The 27402-nt window shown below is 41.7% G+C and overlaps 1 protein-coding gene across 2 annotated transcripts in view; it reads left to right on the top strand.

Moving 5' to 3' along the window:
• The window catches only part of LOC110485644 (zinc finger protein ZFPM2-like), a 146806-nt gene that overhangs the window by 53248 nt on the left and 66156 nt on the right, over window positions 1-27402 (top strand). For both annotated transcript variants that reach the window (XM_036944138.1, XM_036944134.1), the window contains one exon: window positions 25453-25577. In XM_036944138.1, coding sequence (XP_036800033.1) covers window positions 25453-25577 — 125 coding nt within the window. The remainder of the gene's footprint in view (window positions 1-25452; window positions 25578-27402) is intronic.

Below are 27402 nucleotides of genomic sequence, written 5' to 3'. Positions count from 1 at the left end.
ATATTTTGCCTGCTGGGAATGGAATGCACCTCGTAGGATGAGTGCTTTCAAATCTACCAGAAAGGGAAAGAGCAAGGCACGTGAGATACAAGCCACAAAAGTCTCTGAAGTTGGGATAAAATGTGCTTCCTAATAACAATAGATGAAAAACTGGGGAAAGGGATGTGGTGAGCTGAATGAGTATATTATCACCATTGAATAGTAAGTTAACTTACCAGTGTTGAATGGGTGGATGAAATTGCTTTGCTCTTAATCTTATGGTATATGTGCTTGAACATAGAATGAAACCCCGAAAGAAAGCTTAGAATAAAAAAATGTACTATATTTATTTTCTCTTTGAACATCTCATTTTACCATGCAGATTCCCCTTGCTGTTCTTCACAAAAAAAATGGTTGTATCTTGTTTTTTTGTTCGTCTTAAAAGTCACTTCATCAAAGTGATGGATAATACATCGAACAAGATAGCAACACAGCAATTACTGTTGAGGGCATTACATCCACATTGCTGAACACACAAAATATGATTCCCTTCTAATGCGTATGACCTATTGCAGCAGGTACATACGTTTATAGAAGTGGGATTTGGACAAGTTGTGCTGGTGCTGAAGCCCCCTGCGGTGTGTATTTTATACTGACAGTGAATCAGTGTTATCGGCCCCTATCAGATAATGCATTTATCATTAAATTTTACATTTGCATTTAAATCTGGAGAAGGAAATGAGTATTGCTGGTTAAAGATTAGAGAGGCTGGGCTGACAGTAATAAAACATCACTGTGATCAGTCAGGAGACAGGGCTGAGGGGGTCAGCGCTCAACTATGGGGGCCACCATGACAAAAAGACAGCAGGCATCATATGACGAAGAGAAGGCCCTTTGGGCCGGGGGAAAATGCTGAGCTTAAAAATACTGCTGTCTTTGAAAGGGAGATAGGATTGGAGGGGATGGGAGCTCTGACTGGCTGTAATTATACACCAATCTCTCTATGTCTCTCTCTCTCTCGCTCTCTGGACATCTCTCTTTCTCTCTCTCTCTCTGTCCTTAGCCCTCAGAATATTGAGAATTACAGGCTCATAACAGAACACCGACTGCTGGACCGACTGGGGTTTGGGGGTGTTCAGTAGGGAGAAAATGTTTGAAGCTGAGTAAGGTCCTACCTAACTGAACTACCTGACTGAACTTGTTCAATACTAATAGAGATTTCAGTTTACCGCTGCCAAACATTTTGATACCGTGTGCACTAATAAACATGACCCTGGATTGTCTGTCTCATACTTAGAGTTTCTTTCAAACTCTAACTCCAGAAACATGACTTCAGATGAGATAGCACTATTGTCTCACGAACCACTCCAACATACAGGCATGTATCTATCTACCTGGTCAAAGCCCCAAGGACCCAAACTCATATATGTTAGTATATCATCATTACTACACTATCTACATAATGAATATAATTTTGTTAGGATAAGGTACACTCCATCTCAGTTCCAGGTAGTCTCATTAGTATTTCTTAAGATCCTTTATGATCTACTAGTCCATGAGAGAGACATAGTTTCAGAGCCGGATGTGGCTGGCACTCCCTCTGTTGTCTTTGTGGGCAGTGGGCAAGAAAGGAATGTTTGAGCATAATAATGCCATTCACTATCCCATCACGCCTGCCATGAAAGGTCATTTCCCTTTTTAATTTTTCCCATTGTGTTGGAAAAGTCAGATGGGCATGTTATAATTTGAATAAAGAGGGAAATCAGACAATCAGATACGAACATTTTGAAATTACATGGCTTCCTGTTCAAAGCGATTAAAAGCAAATGTATTTAGTTTGAGACTGTCTATGCTGTAATCTCTTTGTAAATGTTCAGATAGTGGTAGCATTCAAACTCTTTGTTATTTCTTGGCTTAAGTTTAAGTAGGTGCGATAAAGATCAGCACCGGATCATTTTGAATCACTCAGTGTGTGTCTGAATGGCTATAATGGCTGTTACATAAATAAAGGGGGCGTTCTTTTTTTGTTAGGTGGCTCTGATCATCCTCACCTGTCTTTGGTGCTCCTATTCAACCACCCTGGACATTGTCCTCTGTTGATAAAATGACTAGAGCAGCTAACAGTACATTCTCTAATTGATCTTTTCATCTTTATGTACCCTGTTAGGATGAACACATATCGAGTGTTGTAATATAGTCGTTAAGTAGACTCTTTTATCCATGTAGGAATCGAACCCACAACATTGGTGTTTCCAGCTCCATGCTAACCCACAGCCATTGGAACTACTAGTTTCCCAGTGTTCCTTCCTGTATAGTATGACAGTAGAACCATGTGACTCATTAATCTGATGGGTGTTCTGCCTTCTCTCATAGAACAGAGAACACCCAGGGAGTTCTCAATATAACCATGTCATCCCCGAAGCTATCAACACAGAGATCTGCTGTTTCATGTTCATTTGGCGTCATGGATATTTGAAATCCATGTACTATAACGGGAGATAAACCTGACTGTGAAGTACTGCTATTCTTCACTCATTTCCATGGACTACTTTGTCTCCGATACAGATCTGTCGCTGTTCCTCAAGGCTAAATGAGAGTGGTGGGTTTTAGCTAGCGTTAGCTTCTAATGAACTTCTGCACATTCTAATCTACTGGTCTGCTCTTATGAGCCACACCCCCGTGAAAAGACATGGAAACTCAGTTAGCTTCACAGGAGGCTATCTCTCATTGCTTCTCGTGTGGTTTTGTCTCGATACTGTACAGAGTAAAACATTCTCCCTACGTTTGTAGGAATGCAGTTGTTAGCTTAGGCTTACATGGCTGATTAAGCAGACACTGTGATGTATATCTGTAAACATAATGTAATCTTCCATCTCATGTTAGCATGATACCATGTCATTTTACTGTTCAAATAAACTAAACAACACGCTGCCTGTATTTGTACTAAGTAAGATACATCTGACAAACAGTCTTACTTGAAGATAATGCATCCAAGATTGCACCAGCAGCTGGGTGAGAAGGTTTGTGAAGGAAATGGGGGCAGGGAAGGAGAAGGGAGGAGAGCACCAAACACAAGCAAGTGAGCAGAAGTGATGATCACCTTGCCCATAATTCTTTCTGCTTGACTGGTCCTGAACAGGCACAGCCTTGTCCAGTTACCCCTCTCTCTGTGCCAGCTGGGCATGAGCCACGGTCGGACAGGTTGGGGTCAGCTGAAGGAGTGGCCCTCCGAGACGATGTCCGACGGTCAGACAGGAACAGAGCCCTCCCCTATCCACCCACCCCCTTCATCTCCCGCTGGCCTCCATCCCCTTCATCAAGTCATCAAAAGCTGCACGGCAAAACATGTCTGTCCTCAGATGAAGACTACAGTAGTCTCACAGTTTTTACTCCAGCCCACCTTTGAGTGTGTGCCGATGGCGATGTTCCCGCCTACTGGTCCACATGAAAACAATAACGTTTCAGGTTTTATGCACATATGTCAAGCGAGGAGAATTTGTAGAGCAGATGGCCACGATACCATGGCAGGTGCCTCGGCAAATGTTTGCCATCGCTGTGCTGCTATTTATATCACTGTGAAACACAGTCACAAATATTTGAGGACGGAGGAACGGACAGAGGGACCGTTGGCCCTCTTTGTTGTGAGTCAGAATGACCACCAAAACAAACAGATTAGGGTTGACAGATGTCGGGTCTTATTGTGAGACAGTTTGCTACAGCAGGAAAATAATCCTGCCGCAACATGAAATGTGAATTATTATGTGGATTATAATTATTGGACATTTTTGCAGGGGTTGATAAAAAATGTTTTATGGTCAAATCAAGTCTGACATATTAAAGTGGAAATTATAAACTTTAGAAGCCTTTTTATACCTCGAATAGACTACAAGTTTGCATTTCTTGCTGTGCATCAAATGAAGATCCTACATCGGTATACTCCAGACAATAATGACCTGAATGTGTCAGGGCAAACTTTTTGCCGATACAGTGTAATACAGCAGATGCAGTGTGGTAGGTTTGTTGTCCAAATGGGACATAAAAAAAGCTATGAATTCCCCCAGTATACCTTCATGTTTGTGGCTACATAGTTATAGCACACTATGAGGTAACTGTGAGACGTCCCCAGTCCGCAGGCTGGGGCAGCACACTTCCTATACAGACCCTTGTCATCACGCCTCTAGAAGACTCCATCCTGAACACACACACACACACGCACTGTTAATGAGAGTTCTTCTGGCACCTGACAAGTTCTGCACGGCAACAGTGCATTTTTAATTCTGACTCTGAAGTCCATTAATTGAGGATGTGGTAAGGAAGGAGGGAGGAAGGAAGGGGTGCTGGAATGAGAGAAAGAGACAAACGGAGTGCACAGATTCAGATTAGGGCTGCAGAAGATGAGGGGTAAAAGGGATTTAATGCTAGGATGGATTAGAGAAATCCTTGTAACAATGTTAAATAATTATAGTTCCAGTCGAGATCAAAGCACCATTGATTGAACCCCTCAAGCCTTCAGCACACAGAGTCTTGGAAAGCAGAGATTGGTAAACTAGTGCTCAGACCACTCTGACTGCTCCGGTTAAATTGGATTGGAAATATTAGGATGTAGATGAATCCTTCAGGAGTTTGCAGAAATGTAGCTCGCAAGAGCCATTTGAATGGTTTGATACAGATGTAGGATCTTAATTTGAGCCAGTTTGCTACAGCAGGGACAATAATTCTGCAGCAACAGGAAATGTGAATTATTATGTGGATTATAATTAATGGACATTTTTGTAGGAGTTTATAAATTTTTTGTAAAGGAAAAATCAGGTCTGAAATTTCAAAATGGAAATTACAAACTTCAGAAGCCTTTTTAAACCTCAAATACATTACACGTTTTACATTTCCTGCATTGCAGGAAAATTGTCCTGCAACAGGGTAATATAATTAATATTATACGTTTGAAGAACTGCCTGTCTGGGCAGAATTATCATAAGATGAGGATGCAGCAACCACCTCTTCTGATAGATAGATACAGTACCTAAAGCATTTTAAGTAGACTTACAGACATAGTCTGGACTTTTCACTGACATTTTCAACCTCTCCCTTTCCGAGTCTGTAATACCAACATGTTTTAAGCAGACCACCATAGTCCCTGTGCCCAAGAACACTAAGGTAACCTGCCTAAATGACTACTGACCTGTAGCACTCACATCTGTAGCCATGAACTGCTTTGAAAGGCTGGTCATGGCTCACATCAACACCATTATCCCAGAAACCCTAGACCCACTCCAATTTGCATACCGCCCCAACAGATCCACAGACGATGCCATCTCTATTGCACTCCACACTGTCCTTTCCCACCTGGACAAAACGAACACCTATGTGAGAATGCTATTCATTGACTACAACTCAGCGTTCAACACCATAGTGCCCTCAAAGCTCATCAATAAGCTAAGGACCCTGGGACTAAACACCTCCCTCTGAAACTGGATCCTGGACTTCCTGATGGGCTGCCCCCAGGTGGTAAGGGTAGATAACAACACATCCGCCACGCTGATCCTCAACACAGGGGCCCCTCAGGGGTGCATGCTCAGTCCCCTCCTGTACTCCCTATTCTCTCATGACTGCACGGCCAGGCACGACTCCAACACCATCATTAAGTTTACCGATGACACAGTAGTGGTAGGCCTGATCACCGACAACGACAAGACAGCCTATAGGGAGGAGGTCAGAGACCTGGCTGTGTGGTGCCAGGACAACAACCTCTCCCTCAACATGATCAAGACAAAGGAAATTATTGTGGACTACAGGAAAAAGAGGACAGAGAACGCCATTCTCATCGACAGGGCTGCAGGGGAGCAGGTTGAGAGCTTCAAGTTCCTTGGTGTCCACATCACCAACAAGCTAACCAAGCACACCAAGACAGTCGTGAAGAGGGCACAACAAAACTTATTCCCCCTCAGGAGACTGAAAAGATTTGGCATGAGTCCTCATATCCTCAAAAGGTTCTACAGCTGCACCATCGAGAGTATGGTACTGGTTGCATCAATACCTGGTATGGCAACTGCTCGGCCTCCAACCACAAGGCACTACAGAGGGTAGTGCTTACGCCCCACTACATCACTGGGGCCAAGCTCCCTGCCATCCAAGGACCTCTATACCAGGCGGTGTCAGAGGAAGGCCCTAAAAATTGTTAGAGACTCCAGCCACCCTAGTCATAGACTGTTCTCTCTACTACCACATGGCAAGCAGTACGGGAGCACCAATTCTAGGTCCAAGAGGCTTCTAAACAGCTTCTACTCCCAAGCCATAAGACTCCTGAACACCTAATCAAATGGCTACCCAGAAAACTTGCATTGCCCCCCCCCCCCCCCCCCCCCCCCTCACACCCCCACTGTTACACCACTGCTACTCTCTGTTGATATCATCTATGCATAGTCACTTTAATAACTCTACCCACATGTACATATTACCTCAACTAACTGGTGACCCCGCACATTGACTCTGTACCGGTACACCCCTGTATATAGTCTCGCTATTGTTATTTTACTGCTGCTCTCTTTAATTACTTGTTACTTTTATTTCTTATTCTTATCTGTATATATGTGTATATATATTTTTACTGCATTGTTGGTTAGGGGCTCGTAAGTAAGCATCTCACTGTAAGGTCTACCTACACCTACAATTTGATTTGATTTGATATTTCAGCAAAGTAGAAAACTGAGGAGACTTGTTCAAGTTGTTTATATATTTTTTCCATAAAAATCAATAGATTTGGACGTGCATCATAGCGATTCTCTCTCAAAAGGATGTTTTATCTTTCCCAGTGGTTTTATTCAAAGCTTTTTTATCAAGTATTGGAAAAATAATGCTGAGATTTCAGATGAAACTATGAACAACAGCTAGGAACTTTGGGAATGAAAACATGGAAACTAAACTGCTATCTCAGCACTCATTTTCTCATCAGGGTTTTTCTGAAATTGTGGGCCATCCCTGGCCCAGAGCAAGCCGTGAATGTGCGGTGAACGTCTAACCTGGTACTCCACACTGCAAAATAGAAACTTGCTATGCTCTCTCTACTTCACATTATATTCACCCCCCCCCCCTCTCTCTCTCACACACACACACACACACACACACACACACACACACACACACACACACACACACACACACACACACACACACACACACACACACACACACACCATGAAAAGAATGTTTGATTGTGTTGATTAAATATTCAACAAGAGATTAGAGAAATCTCTTCACTCATATGCTGCAGTTCTTTCATGCAAATGTACTCACTGATCCGATATACTGTACTAAGAGGCTTTATGGCAAAACTTCATGGCTGTTAGTTATATCATCTAAAATAGGACTAAATTAAATAGCTGTTATTATCATTATAAGTATTCTGAGTAATAGTTTGCGTAGGTACAGTATGGTGACTGCAACAATGTCCTTAAAATAGTCAATAGATATAGATTATATTGATTGTCACATTTTTCAAGAGAATCATTGGAAAATCACATCTTCATTTTCAGTGTTTCTTATTTCATGACAGAATTCAATGAGAATGAAAGCTGTTGGTAAATAGGAAGCTGAACACAGTTGCTGGCAATGATTCTGCCCTGGGGGACTTGGTTCTCAATGCTGCCTTCTTTCTTTAACACTCTGAATATGTTTGTTCTGCAATGCTAACACCCTCTGAGGCTGGATAGATGAGAAATATAGCAGTCTTCTACTTATTTGGAGAGGTATCACTTAATCGGGTGAATATGTGATGTGTGTATTTAAAATGTACATGGAGATGTTTCGTGCAAGTTATTTGTTATACTGTGAGTTACTCAACTTACAGGAAGTTGAATTTTTACGAGTCCCTCTTCATTTCATAGGATTTCGTTTTGCTGTAAATATGTAAACTATATTTGTGTGTCTTTCTCAGTGCTGCTCCTCCATGATTCATTGAGAGTTCAACAGAAACTTACTGAGTAGCTGCACTGTCATATTTTCTGTACATGTATTTGCACTATTTATGGTACGTTTTTGTTGCAATTCAGTTTGAAAACTGAGCACCTCAAGTCGTCAATGCATATGGTGTGGCTGTGGGAATGTAAATCTTAAGCTTCACCCTCTCTCTCTCTCTCGCTCTCTCTCTCTCTCTCTCTCTCTCTCTCTCTCTCTCTCTCTCTCTCTCTCTCTCTCTCTCTCTCTCTCTCGCTCTCTCTCTCTCTCTCTCTCTCTCTCTCTCTCTCTCTCGCACACACACACACACACACACACACACACACACACACACACACACACACACACACACAGTCTCTCCGTGTGAAAGGTATTGATATCAGAGCAGTGGCCCTGTCTCTCAGACAGTGTGTGTGGTGATGAACAGCTGTTTCCGGCTTGGCCCCCTGGTCACGCCAATTCCAGCTGGGTTTTTTTTTAAGTTGGGGGGGCGGGCACTGGTTGTCAACTGAATTAAAATACCAAATAATAGTAATAATAATGATAATAAAAAGTTTATAAAAAACCGCATGTTCCTTCCTGATTGTGAGTGTTGTGGTATTCAATTATGCAATTTTCATTGGCATATTAATCATCTTTTCAACAAACAAGCCGGCGTTAATTAAAGCAAATCATGGATAAAGACGTGTTGCCGGATCATCACTCCGTTTATCACCGTGCACAGACCCGCAGTTAAGTCAATTCTGGCTGTGAGATGAATTTCAATGTTCTCCTCACTCTTTCCTGTGTGTGTGTGTGTGTGTGTGTGTGTGTGTGTGTGTGTGTGTGTGTGTGTGTGTGTGTGTGTGTGTGTGTGTGTGTGTGTGTGTGTGTGTGTGTGTGTGTGTGTGTGTGTGTGTGTCTGTGTATAGTTGTGTATGTATTATGGTCAGTGTGTGTGTGTGCGTGCGTGTGCTTGTGTGCGTGTGTGTGTGGTTTCTCACTTGTTTGTGCCATTGTCTGGAGGGAGGGCCAGCAACACTGCATGTCAGAGTGGGAGAGGCTGAATATGTAAGTTGTGACTCATTTAAATCAGACTAAATAGTATAAAGTTGTCTTGGTTACCTATTTATTGGAAAGAATGGAAACAAATGACAGGCTACAGCTTAAACCCCACTACCTCCGTATTACAGTTATGATTATACTGTATTATACTGTTGAAAAAACATCATAGTTATTTCTAATTATTGACACGACAATATGTAATTTGTGTGTTGGTTCTTAGCTTGGCTCATTGGAGGGAGAATGGAGATGACTGAGAATCTGTGGGAGATATACTTGTCCTAATCACAGCTCACTGATCAGCTGCCATTCATTAACAGGCACAATGCCGCTCCCCTATTTGACCTAGATAGCTTGTGTGTATACATTGATATGTAGGCTACGTGTGCCATTTTAAAAATGTATGTAGTTCTGTCCTTGAGCTGTTCTTGTTTATTGATGTTCTGTATTATGCCATTCTGTATTGTTTAATGTTTTGTGTGGACCCCAGGAAGAGTAGCTGCTGCTTTTGCACCAACTAATGGGGATCCTAATAAAATACCAAAATACCAAATTAACAACCCAGAGAAACCGTGGTGATGTGATGTGAGCAGCCAGAGCCATGCAATCACTTGAGTCAGTCAGTCAGTCAGTGGGCCACCAGAAAAGAGCTCCATCAGCTAGCCATCTGACTGTAGACATGTTGCTTGTCCCCGTCCCCGGCTCCTCCAATGTGGAGCAACTTTATCAGTGCCAGCCGCTCACCCACTTGCTAAACTGGAGGGCCAGCCGCCTCTTAACTTAAACATAAGATCTTTGTGGTTTGAAGCACTCGGCTGCACCGCGCACAATGAGAATCTGAAAGGCAAACAAGACTCCAGTGTCGATGTTGCCCATCACAAAATCATCACACCACACCACCACCACATGGAAAAGGAAAAAACGTCTGTTTCTGCTGTGTTAGCTCGATACTAAATGCACTCAAACAGACTGCTGCACTGGAGCGAGATTCCCTCTCAAGGAAGCAAAAAGGAGAGATGGAGGGAGAGAGAGAGAAAGTGGGTGGAGAGAGAGAGAGAGAGAGAGAGGGAGAGAGCGAGAGAAATAGAGAGAGAGAGAGAGAGAGTAGCAGAGAGAGAGAGAGAGAGAGTGGAAGAGAGAGAAGTCAAAAACCTCCACATAACAATGCCGGAGAAAAATCAGAACATTTTCCGCCGAAAGATGGGCCATTTCCAAATCCTCGTGCCCTATCAGACAAATTAAAGTAAATCAAGCATGAAATGAAGCAGAAGAGCCCGGAGATAAGGCTCCTTTAAGTCGTTTACAGATTAGGATAGAGAGAGAGGTGCATCTGGTCTCTGGCAGTGAAGGAGGCTAGTTTCTCATTTCACAATAGCAGTCTGTGTATAGGATTACTCTCCCCTGTCACTGACATGGGAAGCAGTGGGGGAAAAGCCGTCCACAAAATGTTGCTAAATATGTCCCTAATGTCTCCAACGTACTGAACTTCACTTGTCTCCCATCTGAACGGGGGTGATATGTTATGTTATAGCATGTCATGGAAGTGAGTAGTAATCCGATTGTGATTATTTTCTGTCAATTAGATGTGTTGTTATTTGGGGTGCCTTCTATTCTCAATAGTCTTTCCACCACCACGTGACTTAAAATGTACATGGGATTCAGGATTGGCTAGAGCGGATCACATGACTGTGGCAGTCACTTCCTCTGTCCACTGAGCATGTCTGAAGTCAGGTTGGAGAGAATTCGACAGTCTTCAATCACCACACTGTATTTTCAAACGGTGCATATGTGCAGTATGTATTTATTTCACTTTAAATTGAACAAACTGCACTATTACTGTAATTAAAAGATGCAGTTACTGTTACAGTGTATAATTGCCTCGCAAAATATGATTTATATTCTAATATTATATGTTTCTTGTTTTACTTTCTGCTCCATACGTCCTTCTGCCAGGAGTCATTTTATGGTAATAGATCCTACAGTACAGTACAGTACAGTACAGTGTGTCTGATGTAAATCATTTAGAGAGGAATGCCAGTTGGGTGATTTTAAACTCTGTGATACTCACTCACCCTAACTGTCACTTCAACTCAGTGATGCCATGCTCTACCCGCTGAGCTACAGAGGACCATCTCTAGACTATATAGACCTCATGTACTATACATCACCTATACTCCCATTTCCTCTGAAAACACACACACACACACACACACCGACAGACCGACAGTAGGTGCATGGCTCTTTGATGCCGCCCGTAGTGGGCTTGGTGGATTTTGTTTCACTCGTCACATGTATCCTTTCTGGTGGTGATGAGCGGTGGGCTTGGCTGCTATACCCAGTCTGCTCTGAGAGAGACAGGGAGCTGGCCTCATCAGCGGGTAGTTGCTCTCTAAAACCGCCACCTTGACCTTCCCAGCCCAAGTCTTAGGTTTATCCTCTTTATCACACTATCTCCAGGCATTTAAAAATACTCCTGAAACTGGATGATTTAACCCGCTTTTACGCTGTTCACATCAAAACTGGATGAAAAAAAAGCTTAATCCATCTTATCTGTTGACTGTCAAACTGCTCCGGCTAAAACCTACTCACAAAAGACAACTAGGTCACCCAGGAAAAACAGAATTCCTGTTTACGGAAAGTTTGAAATCTGGTAATTGACTTGGGGAAGAGGTTTCAGGAGCTCTTTGAAATACTCCAGTCTGTAAATGAAGTGTTAAATTCAATCCCATAGGTAACAGTTACTACGGTAAATATGTTTGCTACTATAGCCTTGTTTGCTTGATTTATTTTCAGAAATGTATTTCCCCCTCTTAGAAGTGATTGTATATACAGTATATATATATATATATATATATATATTTTTTTTTTTTTATGAAAGCAAGTGTTCTAAACTTTACTAGTTTTGTTCATCAAATTCTATAAAGCTTTTGTGTTTTAGCAGGCATCCAATCGGTCATACCGGTATGTAAATGCTTTACTTATAAACATATAGAATCAAATAGAAACAATTATTCAGACCATCTGACAGGCAAAATGAGAGTGATATCCTTCTGATGCTTCTCAACATGTAAAACAATCAAATCAACAACAAATAAATGTGGCATCCTCTAGATGTGGTTTGAGATACCTTGTGTGAGGAGACTTTCAGCCTTTTAAGTTTTCCTGTCTTGTTTTACCAGCTATCAATAGACAGTGTGGCACTTGTATAAGATGGATGTGTTGGAGATTGTTGTCTGTATGCTTACTGCTAACTTCACCAGGCTTTTGATCAAACTGAGAACTTGACAACTGGCATATTCCTATAGTTCAATGATAGCATACCGCCTCAGTGTTTACGTCAATTATATACATCAGAGTTCTCAGTAGATGTTAGATGTATTTCCTGTTCGTGTTACAGCATGTAGGTATGATTTCCCTCTTGAGATTAAATGGGATCTAAACGGCAACAATATATTATATTCTCAACCTGCCAGAATCAATAGAAAGTTTTCTACCTTTTTGATCAACTTCTTTGTATGAAACTATACTCTGCATACGTTGTGCATGTTAGCAATAGACTCACCCCGGTCCTCTCTGATTTGTGTCAGGGCTAAAATCACAGACAGTGTCTATATCTTTGGCTAAAATGTCCTAATCTCTATGGCCTGTTTAACTTTTCCTACAACAAACCCTTGCCTGTCTTGTGGGCCTCAAAACAAATCTGACCTATAGGAGTGTCCTCAAAACAAGGCTGATCAATCCAACTCACTTTCAAACGTTGCTATGGGCACAGCCAAACAACGGAAGTGATGGATTCGACTTCCGCTTCCTTTCCCTACTGCAGTGCGCCAGCAGCAAACTTGCCGGAGTAAATTATTTGAAAAAGTACATTTATAGGGTATAAAAGTCAAGTAAATAAGTGTATGTGTAATTTAATATTTATTTAATTCAAGTTCGCTAGACCTACTAGTGGGATAGTTTTGTTGTGATAATAGCGTTAGTTGTGTTGTGCCAGAGTTAAGGCCACCAATCCAATAACTATAATAATAAACTATAGGCTACATAACTAGAAAACGTTGGTGAGCATCCACACTAGAGGAAAGTTTATAGTTGATCGTTCTTCAGTCCTACGCCTGTCAATCAACTGATCAATACATTCTACTGCATGCAGACTATTAATAAGGTGTTAACACAAGACCATTCAGGAGGTCTCTTAAAGCAGAGATACTGATTTAGACCATTCAGGATGTCTCTAACGCAGAGATACTGATTTAGACCATTCAGGAGGTCTCTAACGCAGAGATACTGATTTAGACCATTCAGGAGGTCTCTAACGCAGAGATACTGATTTAGACCATTCAGGAGGTCTCTAACGCAGAGATACTGATTTAGACCATTCAGGAGGTCTCTAACGCAGAGATACTGATTTAGACCATTCAGGAGGTCTCTAACGCAGAGATACTGATTTAGACCATTCAGGAGGTCTCTAACGCAGAGATACTGATTTAGACCATTCAGGAGGTCTCTAACGCAGAGATACTGATTTAGACCATTCAGGAGGTCTCTAACGCAGAGATACTGATTTAGACCATTCAGGAGGTCTCTAACGCAGAGATACTGATTTAGACCATTCAGGAGGTCTCTAACGCAGAGATACTGATTTAGACCATTCAGGAGGTCTCTAACGCAGAGATACTGATTTAGACCATTCAGGAGGTCTCTAATGCAGAGATACTGATTTAGACCATTCAGGAGGTCTCTAACGCAGAGATACTGATTTAGACCATTCAGGAGGTCTCTTAAAGCAGAGATACTGATTTAGACCATTCAGGAGGTCTCTAACGCAGAGATACTGATTTAGACCATTCAGGATGTCTCTAACGCAGAGATACTGATTTAGACCATTCAGGAGGTCTCTAACGCAGAGATACTGATTTAGACCATTCAGGAGGTCTCTAATGCAGAGATACTGATTTAGACCATTCAGGATGTCTCTAACGCAGAGATACTGATTTAGACCATTCAGGAGGTCTCTAATGCAGAGATACTGATTTAGACCATTCAGGAGGTCTCTAAAGCAGAGATACTGATTTAGACCATTCAGGAGGTCTCTAACGCAGAGATACTGATTTAGACCATTCAGGATGTCTCTAACGCAGAGATACTGATTTAGACCATGCAGGAGGTCTCTAACGCAGAGATACTGATTTAGACCATTCAGGAGGTCTCTAACGCAGAGATACTGATTTAGACCATTCAGGATGTCTCTAACGCAGAGATACTGATTTAGACCATGCAGGAGGTCTCTAACGCAGAGATACTGATTTAGACCATTCAGGAGGTCTCTAACACAGAGATACTGATTTAGACCATTCAGGAGGTCTCCTAAAGCAGAGATACTGATTTAGACCATTCAGGAGGTCTCTAATGCAGAGATACTGATTTAGACCATTCAGGAGGTCTCTAACACAGAGATACTGATTTAGACCATTCAGGAGGTCTCTAATGCAGAGATACTGATTTAGACCATTCAGGAGGTCTCTAACACAGAGATACTGATTTAGACCATTCAGGAGGTCTCTAATGCTGATATACTGATTTAGACCATTCAGTGCTTCCAGGGTGTGTTCATTGCCATAGTGACAACTGCAAATAATACTTCAATGTACATGTAATCCTAATGGAAAATAATACAGTAACTTGTGTTCTAAATGTACCAATTCAACAACATTCGCTGTTTACCCTGCACATCTTTTACAGCATGTCATTGCCTTGTTGCTCAAGTGGTTTGTAAGTGATTTCAATTTTTCTAATGGTTGTCAATTCGTTTGTGTCTTCTTTTTCACTGTGCTCATCTCTGTATGTCCTGTGCAACTATTTGCAATGCATCAGTGCAACAATGTTATCACAACTGGCCAAAAGTGATCACACCAATGCACATTCTTTCCTCAACTTTCCCGACATGCATTTTCTAAGCTGTAGGCCTGTTTTACGTTCATCAATTAGTAAGGGCAAGCCTGCTTCTTTCCTTGAATAGGCTATAAGGCCTAGTATAAAACATGATCAAAATAAATATCCTATAGATTTTGTAGCCTATAGCTTTTCCTGGGATTTCACGAGAAGAGGAGAGTCTTGCGTCCATAGCCTATAGCCTATTGCGCACAGGAACAGCTGGGAGAGAGAGGCTAGTGATGTATAGCTGAAGTAAGATGCTAAATATTAGCTAGATATTAGGCCATTTATTAGATAAATTGTAGGGCTATAGGCTAAATATTTACTTGTCAAAGTGCAAGAAAAACAAGTTAACAGATTCTGAAATGGCAGATCAGTAGTGCATTCCTCCAGGCTGCGCTCTGTGGTTCCAGGGCACTTAAAGCTCCACTATTGATTAGGCCTAGGCCTACATTTTTAGACCAAATTATTATACCTGGGCTACAACAACACAATGCAATGAGGAAAGTATTATTGTTATCAAGTGAATACACACGTATTGTCCATAGGGTGTAAACTGTGATGTAGCCTAATTTGCGGCATCCCTAGCCGCATCCTCAGAGCATGCGCAGACCAGCTGGCTGGTGTGTTTACAGAGATATTTAATCGCTCCCTATCCCAGTCTGTTGCCCCCACATGCTTCAAGATGGCTACCGTTGTTCCTGTACCCAAGAAGGCAAAGATAACTGAACTAAATGACTACCGCCCCGGAGCACTCACTTCTGTCATCATGAAGTGCTTTGAGAGGCTAGTCAATGATCATATCACCGCCACCTTACTGTCCACCCTAGACCCACTTCAGTTTGCATACCGCCCCAATAGATCTACAGATGACATAATCGCCATCACACTGAACACTGCCCTATCCCATCTGGACAATAAGAATATCTATGTAAGAATGCTGTTCATTGACTACAGCTCAACATTCAACACCATAGTACCCTCCAAGCTCATCATCAAGCTGGAGGCCCTGGGTCTCAACCCCCTCCCTGTGTCCTGGACTTTCTGATGGGCCACCCCCAGGTGATGGAGGTAGGAAACAACATCTCCACTTCGCTGACCCTCAACACTGGGACCCCACAAGGGTGTGTGTTCAGCCCTCTCCTCTACTCCCTCTTCACCCACGACTGCGTGGCCATGCACGCCTCCAACTCAATCATCAAGTTTGCAGACAACACAACAGTAGTGGGCTTGATCACCAACAACGACGAGACAGCCTACAGGGAGGAGGTGAGGGCACTAGGAGTGTGGTGTCAGGAAAACAACCTCTCACTCAACGTCAACAAAACAAAGGAGATGATTGTGGACTTCAGGAAACAGCAGAGGGAGCACCCCCCTATCCACATGGAAGGTACAGAAAAGGTGGAAAGTTTTAAGTCCCTGGGTGTCCACATCACAGACAAACGGAAATGGTCCACCCACACAGACAGTGTGGTGAAGAAGGCGCAAGAGCGCCTCTTCATCCGGAGGAGGCTGAAGAAATGTGGACTGTCACTCAAAACCCTGACAAACTTTTACAGATGCACAATCGAGAGCATCCTGTCGGGCTGTATCACAGCCTGGTATGGCAACTGCACCGCCCTCAACCACAAGGCTCTCCAGAGGCTGGTGCGGTCTGCACAACGCATCACCGGGGGCAAACTACCTGCCCTCCATGACACCTACAGCACTCAATGTCACAGGAAGGCCAAAAGTATCATTAAGGACAACAACCAACCGAACCACTGCCTGTTCACCCCAATATCATCCAGAAGGTGAGATTAGTACAGGTGCATCAAAGCTTGGACCTAGAGATTGAAAAGCAGCTTCTATCTCAAGGCCATCAGACTGTTAAATATCCATCACTAACTCAGTGAGGCTGCTGCCTACAATGAGACCCATCACTGGACACTTTAATAAAGATCACTAGTCACTTTAAACAATGCCACTTTAATAATGTTTCATATCTTACATTACTCATATCACCAGTATATACTACAATGAGACCCAATCACTGGACACTTTAATAAAGATCACTAGTCACTTTAAACAATGCCACATAGATAATGTTTACCTATCTTACATCTTACCTATCTTACATATCACCAGTATATACTACAATGAGACCCAATCACTGGACACTTTAATAAAGATCACTAGTCACTTTAAACAATGCCACATAGATAATGTTTACCTATCTTACATCTTACCTATCTTACATATCACCAGTATATACTACAATGAGACCCAATCACTGGACACTTTAATAAAGATCACTAGTCACTTTAAATAATGCCACTTTAATAATGTTACATATCTTACATTACTCATATCACCAGTATATACTACAATGAGACCCAATCACTGGACACTTTAATAAAGATCACTAGTCACTTTAAACAATGCCACATAGATAATGTTTACCTATCTTACATCTTACCTATCTTACATATCACCAGTATATACTACAATGAGACCCAATCACTGGACACTTTAATAAAGATCACTAGTCACTTTAAATAATGCCACTTTAATAATGTTACATATCTTACATTACTCATATCACCAGTATATACTATATTGAGACCCAATCACTGGACACTTTAATAAAGATCACTAGTTACTTTAAACAATGCCTCTCTAAATAATGCCACTTTAATAATGTTACATATCTTACATTACTCATATCACCAGTATATACTACAATGAGACCCATCACTGGACACTTTAATAAAGATCACTAGTTATTTTAAACAATGCCTCTCTAAATAATGCCACTTTAATAATGTTACATATCTTACATTACTCATATCACCAGTATATACTATATTGAGACCCAATCACTGGACACTTTAATAAAGATCACTAGTTACTTTAAATAATGCCACATTAATAATGTTTCCTATCTTACATCTTACCTATCTTACATATCACCAGTATATACTACAATGAGACCCATCACTGGACACTTTAATAAAGATCACTAGTTACTTTAAATAATGCCACATTAATAATGTTTCCTATCTTACATCTTACCTATCTTACATATCACCAGTATATACTACAATGAGACCCAATCACTGGACACTTTAATAAAGATCACTAGTTACTTTAAATAATGCCACATAGATAATGTTTACCTATCTTACATCTTACCTATCTTACATATCACCAGTATATACTACAATGAGACCCAATCACTGGACACTTTAATAAAGATCACTAATCACTTTAAATAATGCCACATAGATAATGTTTACCTATCTTACATTACTCATATCACCAGTATATACTACAATGAGACCCAATCACTGGACACTTTAATAAAGATCACTAGTTACTTTAAACAATGCCTCTCTAAATAATGCCACATTAATAATGTTACATATCTTACATTACTCATATCACCAGTATATACTATGTTGAGACCCAATCACTGGACACTTTAATAAAGATCACTAGTTATTTTAAACAATGCCTCTCTAAATAATGCCACTTTAATAATGTTACATATCTTACATTACTCATATCACATGTATATACTGTACTGTATACTTATACCATCTACTGCACCTTGCCTATGCCGCTCGGCCATCGCTCATCCATATACTTATATGCACATATTCTCATTCACCCCTTTAGATTTGTGTGTATTAGGTAGGTGTTGGGGAATTGTTAGATTACTTGTTAGATTTGTGTGTATTAGGTAGTTGTTGGGGAATTGTTAGAATACTTGTTAGATTTTTGTGAATTAGGTAGTTGTTGGGGAATTGTTAGATTACTTGTTAGATTTGTGTGTATTAGGTAGTTGTTGGGGAATTTTTAGATTACTTGTTAGATATTACTGCACTGTTGGAACTAGAAGCACAAGCATTTCGCTACGCTCACATTAACATCTGCTAACCATGTGTATGTGACCAATAACATCTGCTAACCATGTGTATGTGACCAATAACATCTGCTAACCATGTGTATATGACCAATAGCATCTGCTAACCATGTGTATGTGACCAATAGCATCTGCTAACCATGTGTATGTGACCAATAGCATCTGCTAACCATGGGTATGTGACCAATAGCATCTGCTAACCATGTGTATGTGACCAATAACATCTGCTAACCATGTGTATGTGACCAATAACATCTGCTAACCATGTGTATGTGACCAATAGCATCTGCTAACCATGTGTATGTGACTAATAACATCTGCTAACCATGTGTATGTGACCAATAGCATCTGCTAACCATGTGTATGTGACCAATAACATCTGCTAACCATGTGTATGTGATCAATAACATCTGCTAACCATGTGTATGTGACCAATAACATCTGCTAACCATGTGTATGTGACCAATAACATCTGCTAACCATGTGTATGTGACCATAGCATCTGCTAACCATGTGTATGTGACCAATAACATCTGCTAACCATGTGTATGTGACCAATAACATCTGCTGACCATGTGTATGTGACCAATAACATCTGCTAACCATGTGTATGTGACCAATAACATTTGATTTGATTTTGAAATGAATAACCGCTCAAACCTCCTGTTTTGTTTCCTGCAGAAATAACAGCACAGGCCTACAGACTAGGCCTGATTATGCAACCATGTTGATCAGTCTTAACACCGGGTTACATCCTGACAAAATAGGCCTACACCATACAAGTGGCCTGATAATGTATATTTCTGGGCTTTCTAAACTGTAGGGAATAGAGTTCCGGGGAGTTGGAAAGGATACACCTATATTCCTATAGTAGGCCTATCTTAACACCGGGTTACATCCTGACAAAATAGGCCTACACCATACAAGTGGCCTGATAATGTATATTTCTGGGCTTTCTAAACTGTAGGGAATAGAGTTCCCTACAGTTTAGAAAGCCCAGAAATATACATTATCAGGCCACTTGTATGGTGTAGGCCTATTTTGTCAGGATGTAACCCGGTGTTAAGATAGGCCTACTATAGGAATATAGGTGTATCCTTTCCAACTCCCCGCCCATTAAAGAAAATAAGCCAATGTGTCCAACAAGCTTTTGTAGTCTGGCTTTTCCTGGGGCTCCACGAGATTTAAAAGGAGTAGCCGTGACAGCGGAGAGGCAAGGTGCTTACTTGCGGAACAGAACAATGAAGACAGACCGCCTTGAGATGTAGCCTATAGCCAAGTTAGAAGCTTATGAAGAATGTTATGATTGTTTTCAAGTGAGTGCAAAACTCTAGTCTAGTCTGTAAACGGCAGTGAATAGCCTGTCATTGGAATAACCGCTCAAAAGCCTTGCATTTTGAATGCATATTGATTTCGAAATAACTGCATCTAGCCTGCCATGTTGTTGTCATGCTGTGTTGCTACCATGCTGTGTTGTCATGTGTTGCTGCCATGCATGTTGTTGTCTTAGGTCTCTCTTTATGTAGTGTTGTGGTGTCTCTCTTGTCGTGATGTGTGTTTTGTCCTATATTAATATATTTTTTTTTATCCCAGCCCACATCCCCACAGGAGGCCTTTTTCCTTTTGGGAAAATGGTACATTTGTAAATAAGAATTTATTCTTAACTGACTTTCAAAGTTAAATAAAGGTTCAATAAAGAAATAGCTATACAAATAGCCTGACTGATTGGACAACAATTTGGAACAGTTTTCTCAGCAGTTCAGCCTACAAGGTCCAGGAACATTAGCAGGACAGTAGTATGGTGTATAAGACTGACCTATAGGAGTGTCCTCAAAACAAGGCTGACCTATAGGAGTGTCCTCAAAACAAGACTGACCTATAGGGGCCAACCCTTTCCATGCACCCCTTCCTCTTAGCCTAGCACATGCGGTTGTCTAGGAAACTTGCTATCCCAAAATGGTCAAGTTTCTCCTCCCTCCCGCTGCTCAAAAGGAGGGTGTGAGCCAGACAAGCAGGGGGTTCTCGTCTGGGAGAGGGAGGAGGAGGAGGAGGAGGAGGAGGAGGAGGAGGGGGGAGAGGTCCATCTGTGTTTTAAAACAAGTGTCTTGCCCAGAGATAATAGTGCTGCTCTGGGTTATAAATGATGCATTTTGTTCTCTTGGACCTGATAATGGAGGTTTAGGGGAAGGGGAGGAAAGTTCATCGCTCTCTTATCAAGGCGCGCTGGCATTTCTCCTTCAGCTGTAACATGTCATATCACATCTCTGCTCCTTTAGAGATGTAGCACCTTTTGTGGAGAGATACTGTACGTTCCATTTCACCCTCTATATGCTCCATGTGGTATATTCATTTGTATCCCATTTGGCACTTCTATAACCTGTTCCGTCAATAGCGATGGTTGTGATAGCTGCGTCTCTGAACCGACAGACATGGGGTTATTATTGAACGTTGTCACAGCAGTCTCTTACTCTACTGTACACCTCTCTACATAGATTCACATGGTTTCAATTGTTACCATTTTATGATATCCAGTGACTATCCAGTGAATATCCAGTGAATATCCAGTGAATATCCAGTGAATATCCAGTGAATATCCAGTGAATTGTTGTTTTTAAGTGAAAAATATTACATTGGATTGTATTTGTTTCCAATTGTTACATTCAAGGGATAGTATGAAAGTGGTTTTATTAGTTGAAATAATGTTTAACCATGGAAATAGGATTTATTTATGTATAAATACATAGAATGTGTATAGGCGACCAAGGTAAGGCTTAGTTTTAAGATGGTCACTGAACTAATATTCATGTTTTAAATGGCTACAGTCAAACCACTGTTCATCTGCAGCCACCTAACACTGTCATTTGTCATTTATCACCCTCACTGTAGAGAAATTATATTAAGTTAAATCCAAATTGGATGAAGTTCCACACCAGGAGATGTGGAGTACATTATTATATGGAGGAATATTTGAATACAAAGTCTATCCATCATCATCCAATAGGAATCCACCATAGTGTTCAAACATTTATACATTGAGATTTTGTGGTAACATTTCTGTGGTAACATTTCTGTGGTAACATTCTGAGTCCCTTGAATGCCATATTGCCACATAGAAAGGGATACTATGGTTGAGTGATTGTTTACTACTGAACCTACTGCACCCACCATTCAGAACATACTTCACTGGCTCACATGGATCGAACTACGGTGTTACTGTATGTGGACTGTACCTATATAGATACCACTTGAATGGAGGTGAGGGCAAATGTTCTTCATTTTAAATAACAGGTCATGTTATTGGAGATCTAATAGTGGATTTATAAAAGAGGTGATGGGTTCAGGTTTGGGGTGTCTGTCTCTCGCTCTCCCTCTCTCCCACCCCTCCACCATCTATTCTTTAAATCACACCAAGATGGCACCCTGCCACTGAGACACTGCTCATTAGCATTCCGAGCTATGCCAGTGAAGAGAGACGCAGAGAGAGACGATGAGGTTCCCTATTCCTCTTTCTCTCTGTCCCTCTGTCTGCCATAACAGCAAAACAAACAGATGCCAGCGTGGAGCATCTTGGGTGCTATCTGAGGAGGATCTCTCCACACACAAAGGGACATTCATTGGGCTGCCAAGTATCAGTGGAGACCAGAGAGAGCAGGAACAGACCCCAGAGTCTAGCGACAGATGATGATCTTATCGAAGGGGGAGAGGGTGAGGGAGGGAGGGAGGGGGGGGACGACGACTCTTTAGTCACATCATCAGTTGCCTCTTGCCAAGAACTGTGGCATTTCACTATTGGGTGTTGAGCGACGTTGAGGGGGACAGAGCGGGGTAGGGTTTGTCAAACCCCCCTGTACTGGAGCTCACTGAAGGCCACTCTTTCTTCAGGCCTTGTCTTTGATTTGTGAGAAAGGGTTCAATACTGTGAGTGTTTATTTTTTACTTTGTCATTAATGTTTATTAAGGTAATAAGCAGAGTGAGAAGGTGAGAGTTAAAATAGTCTCAGTACCTCAGAGAGGAAACGTTTGACAAAGAGTGTTCATTTTGGCTGGGCTAAAGATTTTCCAAAGGAGGCTTCTTCGCTCTGACCATCCAAAATAACATAGATATCAGGGAGTATAGACTGTCCACAGACCCCATTTAGATAAAACCAGTTGTCTGTTATCATAATGCATATCTATATATTCTTTATCTATAGATAGTGGACTCCTAAATGCTGGTGGCAAATTGAGAGATAAAGTATGAAGGCTTATTATTTTTCAGCTGGTGTTTTTGTTGAGGTCGGAGGATTGTATCTGCAACAGATGTGACACACCAGCTGGAAGCCAAGGTCCTCAGGCAACATTTGGTACGGGACACAAACAACTGGCACACAGACACTGTATGAGGACCTCGAAACCTCCAATTGAATTGTACCCCCCTCTCCCTTCTCTCTCACACACCTACTACTCCCATCCCCCCATCTCGTATCAACCAGAGAGAGGGGAGGGGGAGAGAGAGACAGAGGGGGAGAGAGAGACAGAGAAAGAGAGAGAGACTACCCGCCCGCTGGGGATGGCTGTAGCTAGCGGTCGTTGTGTCAACAGGGCTAAACAGGAACTAGCATCCAAGTGGTTAAAGGGCCTCGCTCTTATCAGAGGACAGACAGAATGCATCAAGCGGTGGCTGCATGCGCTCCTTCTCCCTTGCATCGCACTGAGGGAGCCTGCTGCCTCTGATGGTGGCCAGCTGTGCTCCAATGTTTAATCATTTCTCTCTTAATGAGCTTAGCCACCTTCCACCACACCGTCAGTAACGCAGTGGGCAACAGACAGAGAGGAGGAGGAGGAGAGAGATAATCATCCCAGTTAATTCTTCCACAAAATAAAGTTTAGTAGCCTGTCTGGACATACAGTAGGCATTGGTATCATACAGAAAGGACCGTTTAGATTATTGAGATGAGAATATTACTCTGTTTGATTCTAGTTTTGGCATATACGTGTACATTTCCAACGTCAAGTAATTGTTCGGGCTGTAATGTTCTTGAAATGCAGGTGTATTTTATAGCGGAGGGTGTAGCTGATGGCATCAAAGGAGACTGAAGTATTTCTGAAAAGAACTCTTCCTGACTCCAGGGTGTGATTTGACCCAGGTGTGTGTGATCTTTAGGAAACAACAACAACGTAGCCTATTGTTAGCGTAGCCACCCGTCACCCAATGTTGTTTATGCATGAGAAGGAGCACATTAGATGAAAGCATTTCCATACAAACAGACTGACACAATAGCGTGTCACAGATACAAGGCTGATATTTACAGTATAGACCTCGTCTGAATAGGTCATTATATCACAGGAGTGTTATTATAAAGTTCAGGGATCATTTCACTTCACTCAACATGCATGGAATACATGCCCAGAATACTGATTAGCAACAACATCAGTGCATCAGTGCACATCTAGGTTCAAATAAGTGTTGCAAACTAAATGTATGGTTCATACATGTGCGGTAACTACAGTAAGAACGTATCAACTATGAGAAATACATGAATACCTTCTGGGTCTGTGCCGTACTGTATATTACATTCACTTTACAGTAACAAAGGCGGGAACATTATGTGAAAATGTGCCTCAATAAAAGGGTGATAAGTTAGAGTGCTGAAGACAATCATAACACTTGGCTTCAGTCAGAGGGAGAGTAGACGTTCACAGGAAGATAGAGCAGATAGCGCTTGAGGGGGTTGAGGGTCTAAATCCTCCAACCAGGGCACTCAGAGGTTGTCAAGGCGACCAGGCGGAAATGTGCACTTGAGAGGCCTGCATGACTTTCCTCTCCCCCAGAAACCCAGCGGTGACCACGCTACGGCCCCAATTATCATAACTATTTGATTAATCACTGTCCCAAAAAAGTACACTGAATCTAAGAGATAAGATAGCGGGGGTGTTTTAGCTAGCTGCGCTAACAGTGCTATCCTGTTACGCAGTTCATTAAGTGTAGCTGTGCACAGCACTAACAAGGGGCCTAGCTTCTTCCTGGATCAATCCGCTGCCTCTCTCGCTGCCTGCCAGTCACTGAGCCTGGCCCTGCGATGTCTCACAGAGATTATCTCTAGAGAAGACACCTTTCAGGCAAGGTTACCGGCCTGTTGTTTTGATTTATTTTGATTTGAAAACCTCCAACTGATGATGATGATGGATTCACTCCTGATTATTTTGGCTTTATAAGCAGACGGCTTAACCTGCACTGTTTACTGTTTTATGAACATGAGGGACTGTAGATGTATATGCACGGGGGAAAAAAATTGTAATCTGTCAATGTGCCCTTGAGCAAGGCACTTAACCTTCATTTGCTCCAGGAGTGCCGTACTACTATGGCTGAGCCTGTAAAACAACACATTCCGCTGCACCTATCTTGTGCATGTAACAATAAAACATATATTTTTTTTATGGATAATGGTAAACAAATAAATCCAAATACCAGGACACTTCACAAGATGGCCACAGTATCCCAGAAAAAGAAAGAGGAGCACTTTTGCAATGATCTTTGAGGTTTACTTAAGGACAAATGATATTAATGACTGTGTTTTCTAGGGAACTGGAGGATTTGGCTGACTGTTTTGAGATTCTTGGTGTTTTATGATATGATGACTGTTTCGATGCTTGGTGTTTTATAGGAGAGCTGGATGCGTTCCACAAGGATGGGGAGCGTCGGATCCACAGCCGCCAGCAGCTCCCTGTGGGAACCACGTGGGGACCTTTCAACGGGAAGATCGAGATGAACATCGATGGCAGCGGCATGGTAGGTCATGCTTTTAATGTCTGTCTCTTTCTTTCACTTATTCTGTCAGAGTCACATTGTTACTGGGGCTGCTCTGGGAACATGAAAAAACAGAGAATAGCACCAAATTATCTGTCACCCTTTTTCTCAAGACTTTGGTCCATAACCTAACCTTCACTTTGCTAAAAATGTAAAAAAGTTTGTGTTTTTAGTTCACCAGTCATCTGTCGTTCTTAGAGGCCTTGCCCGCCAGCCTACTAGCAAGTTCCTTCCACCAATACAATACAGTGAGAGTGAGTGGGTAGGGGTAAAGCCTAGTCAACTGGAAGGAGGAGGCAACCAGACAGTCAGACCCATAGAGTTGACTGTTCAGGGATCAAATTTCCCCTCACAAAAGGCTTTGATGTGCATTCATTTCAACAATTTAATCTGCATCTTTTACGACTAAACACTTTAATTGGTATTTTTTTTAGTTAAGTCCAGACCCTCGATTCAATGAACTAACGATCCATTATATTTCATGTTGCTATTCTCACCCCAGCTTTACATCAATCGGCTGGCCCCTCTTGTTTTAAGACATCCCAGTGAAGTTCCTCTTTAACGTCTGGAAAATATGTTGACCTGGTGCTCTGGTGAAACGACGAGTCCTCCAGGGTTTTGATATTTCATTTTCATTTGGATTAATTAAGAAAATTCTTATTAAAAATTGTAACCAATCTCACATTCATCCTGTTAAGAAACATAAGGAAAAGTCCACAAGGATTTTAGACTCAGAGGCCCTGCCCGTTCTCGTGGATTTCTTTAACACTATAACTTTATTAAATCATTCTCTGAGCTGTTTCTGACTGTTTTCTAAGCTCCCCTCACGATTCTAAAGTCATCAATGGCTTTAAATATTTCATCTAACCATGAAATATGGACTCTTTTCGGGTCCAGGCCTGTTATCCTCAAGCAAAGAGTGATTCTAAGGATGAACACCTCAAGCCACTACTGTGCATGACATGCAAATATAGTTCTCTTCCATTTTTGCATGAATTTACATGAAAGGTGGGTAGCCAATGTGACAGTCTATTGCCCTCAGAGTGAACAAGTAGTGTCAAATGCATCCTCATATGGTTGAGATGCAGTTATCAGAGTATTTGTACTAAAGGTTTCCTACATTTGTATACTTCCTAAAAATGAAGTTAAGATATAGTAACGCTGCGTGCTGAACTAACTACATTTTAAACTGTTCACATTCTAAGAGACTGAGCTGTTGGACAATATTGTAATGTTCTAGATTGTTAGTTACAGCCCTCTGCCTTCGCCTGAATCCTTCCCTGAGATCCTCCTATCTTCAGGCGTCTAACTGAGCCAGGTGCTAGGCTTCACCTGTAATGGCTTGTGGAGGGGTTACAAAGAATATAACATCTTCTCTCAATTAAAGGGAGAGGAAGAGCTCTCTGGCATATTGCCTTTAAGGATCTCTCCTTTCTGTGTCTATTCTCATGGGTACATATGCTATGCTTCGCTGCTTGCCCTCCTCTCCTCTCTCTTCTCTTAGTCTCAGTCATCTCTCAAATGAGCTGCTGGCTGTTACCAACTTCACACAATACATCATTAAAGCCTAGCTGAACTCGAGTAACGTATTTTGGTTTTATTGAGCTGCCTGTTTTACTGTGATACGAACATACTTCACATTCGCCAAACCTATAGATAAACAAGAAAGCTGGCAATAAATTCTCTGCTATTTCCATCAGGGACTCATCTTGCACTGCACGGCTTAATTTACCAACCACCTGGTCATTAAGCAGTTTTGCTTGTATATATACAGTAGTAGTGTAAAAACCCCATTGGCAACTTCCAC

This window comes from Oncorhynchus mykiss, chromosome 2, assembly GCF_013265735.2.
Source record: "Oncorhynchus mykiss isolate Arlee chromosome 2, USDA_OmykA_1.1, whole genome shotgun sequence".
In the NCBI taxonomy this organism is placed as follows: domain Eukaryota; kingdom Metazoa; phylum Chordata; class Actinopteri; order Salmoniformes; family Salmonidae; genus Oncorhynchus; species Oncorhynchus mykiss.
This window is presented reverse-complemented; position numbering and strand designations above follow the sequence as displayed.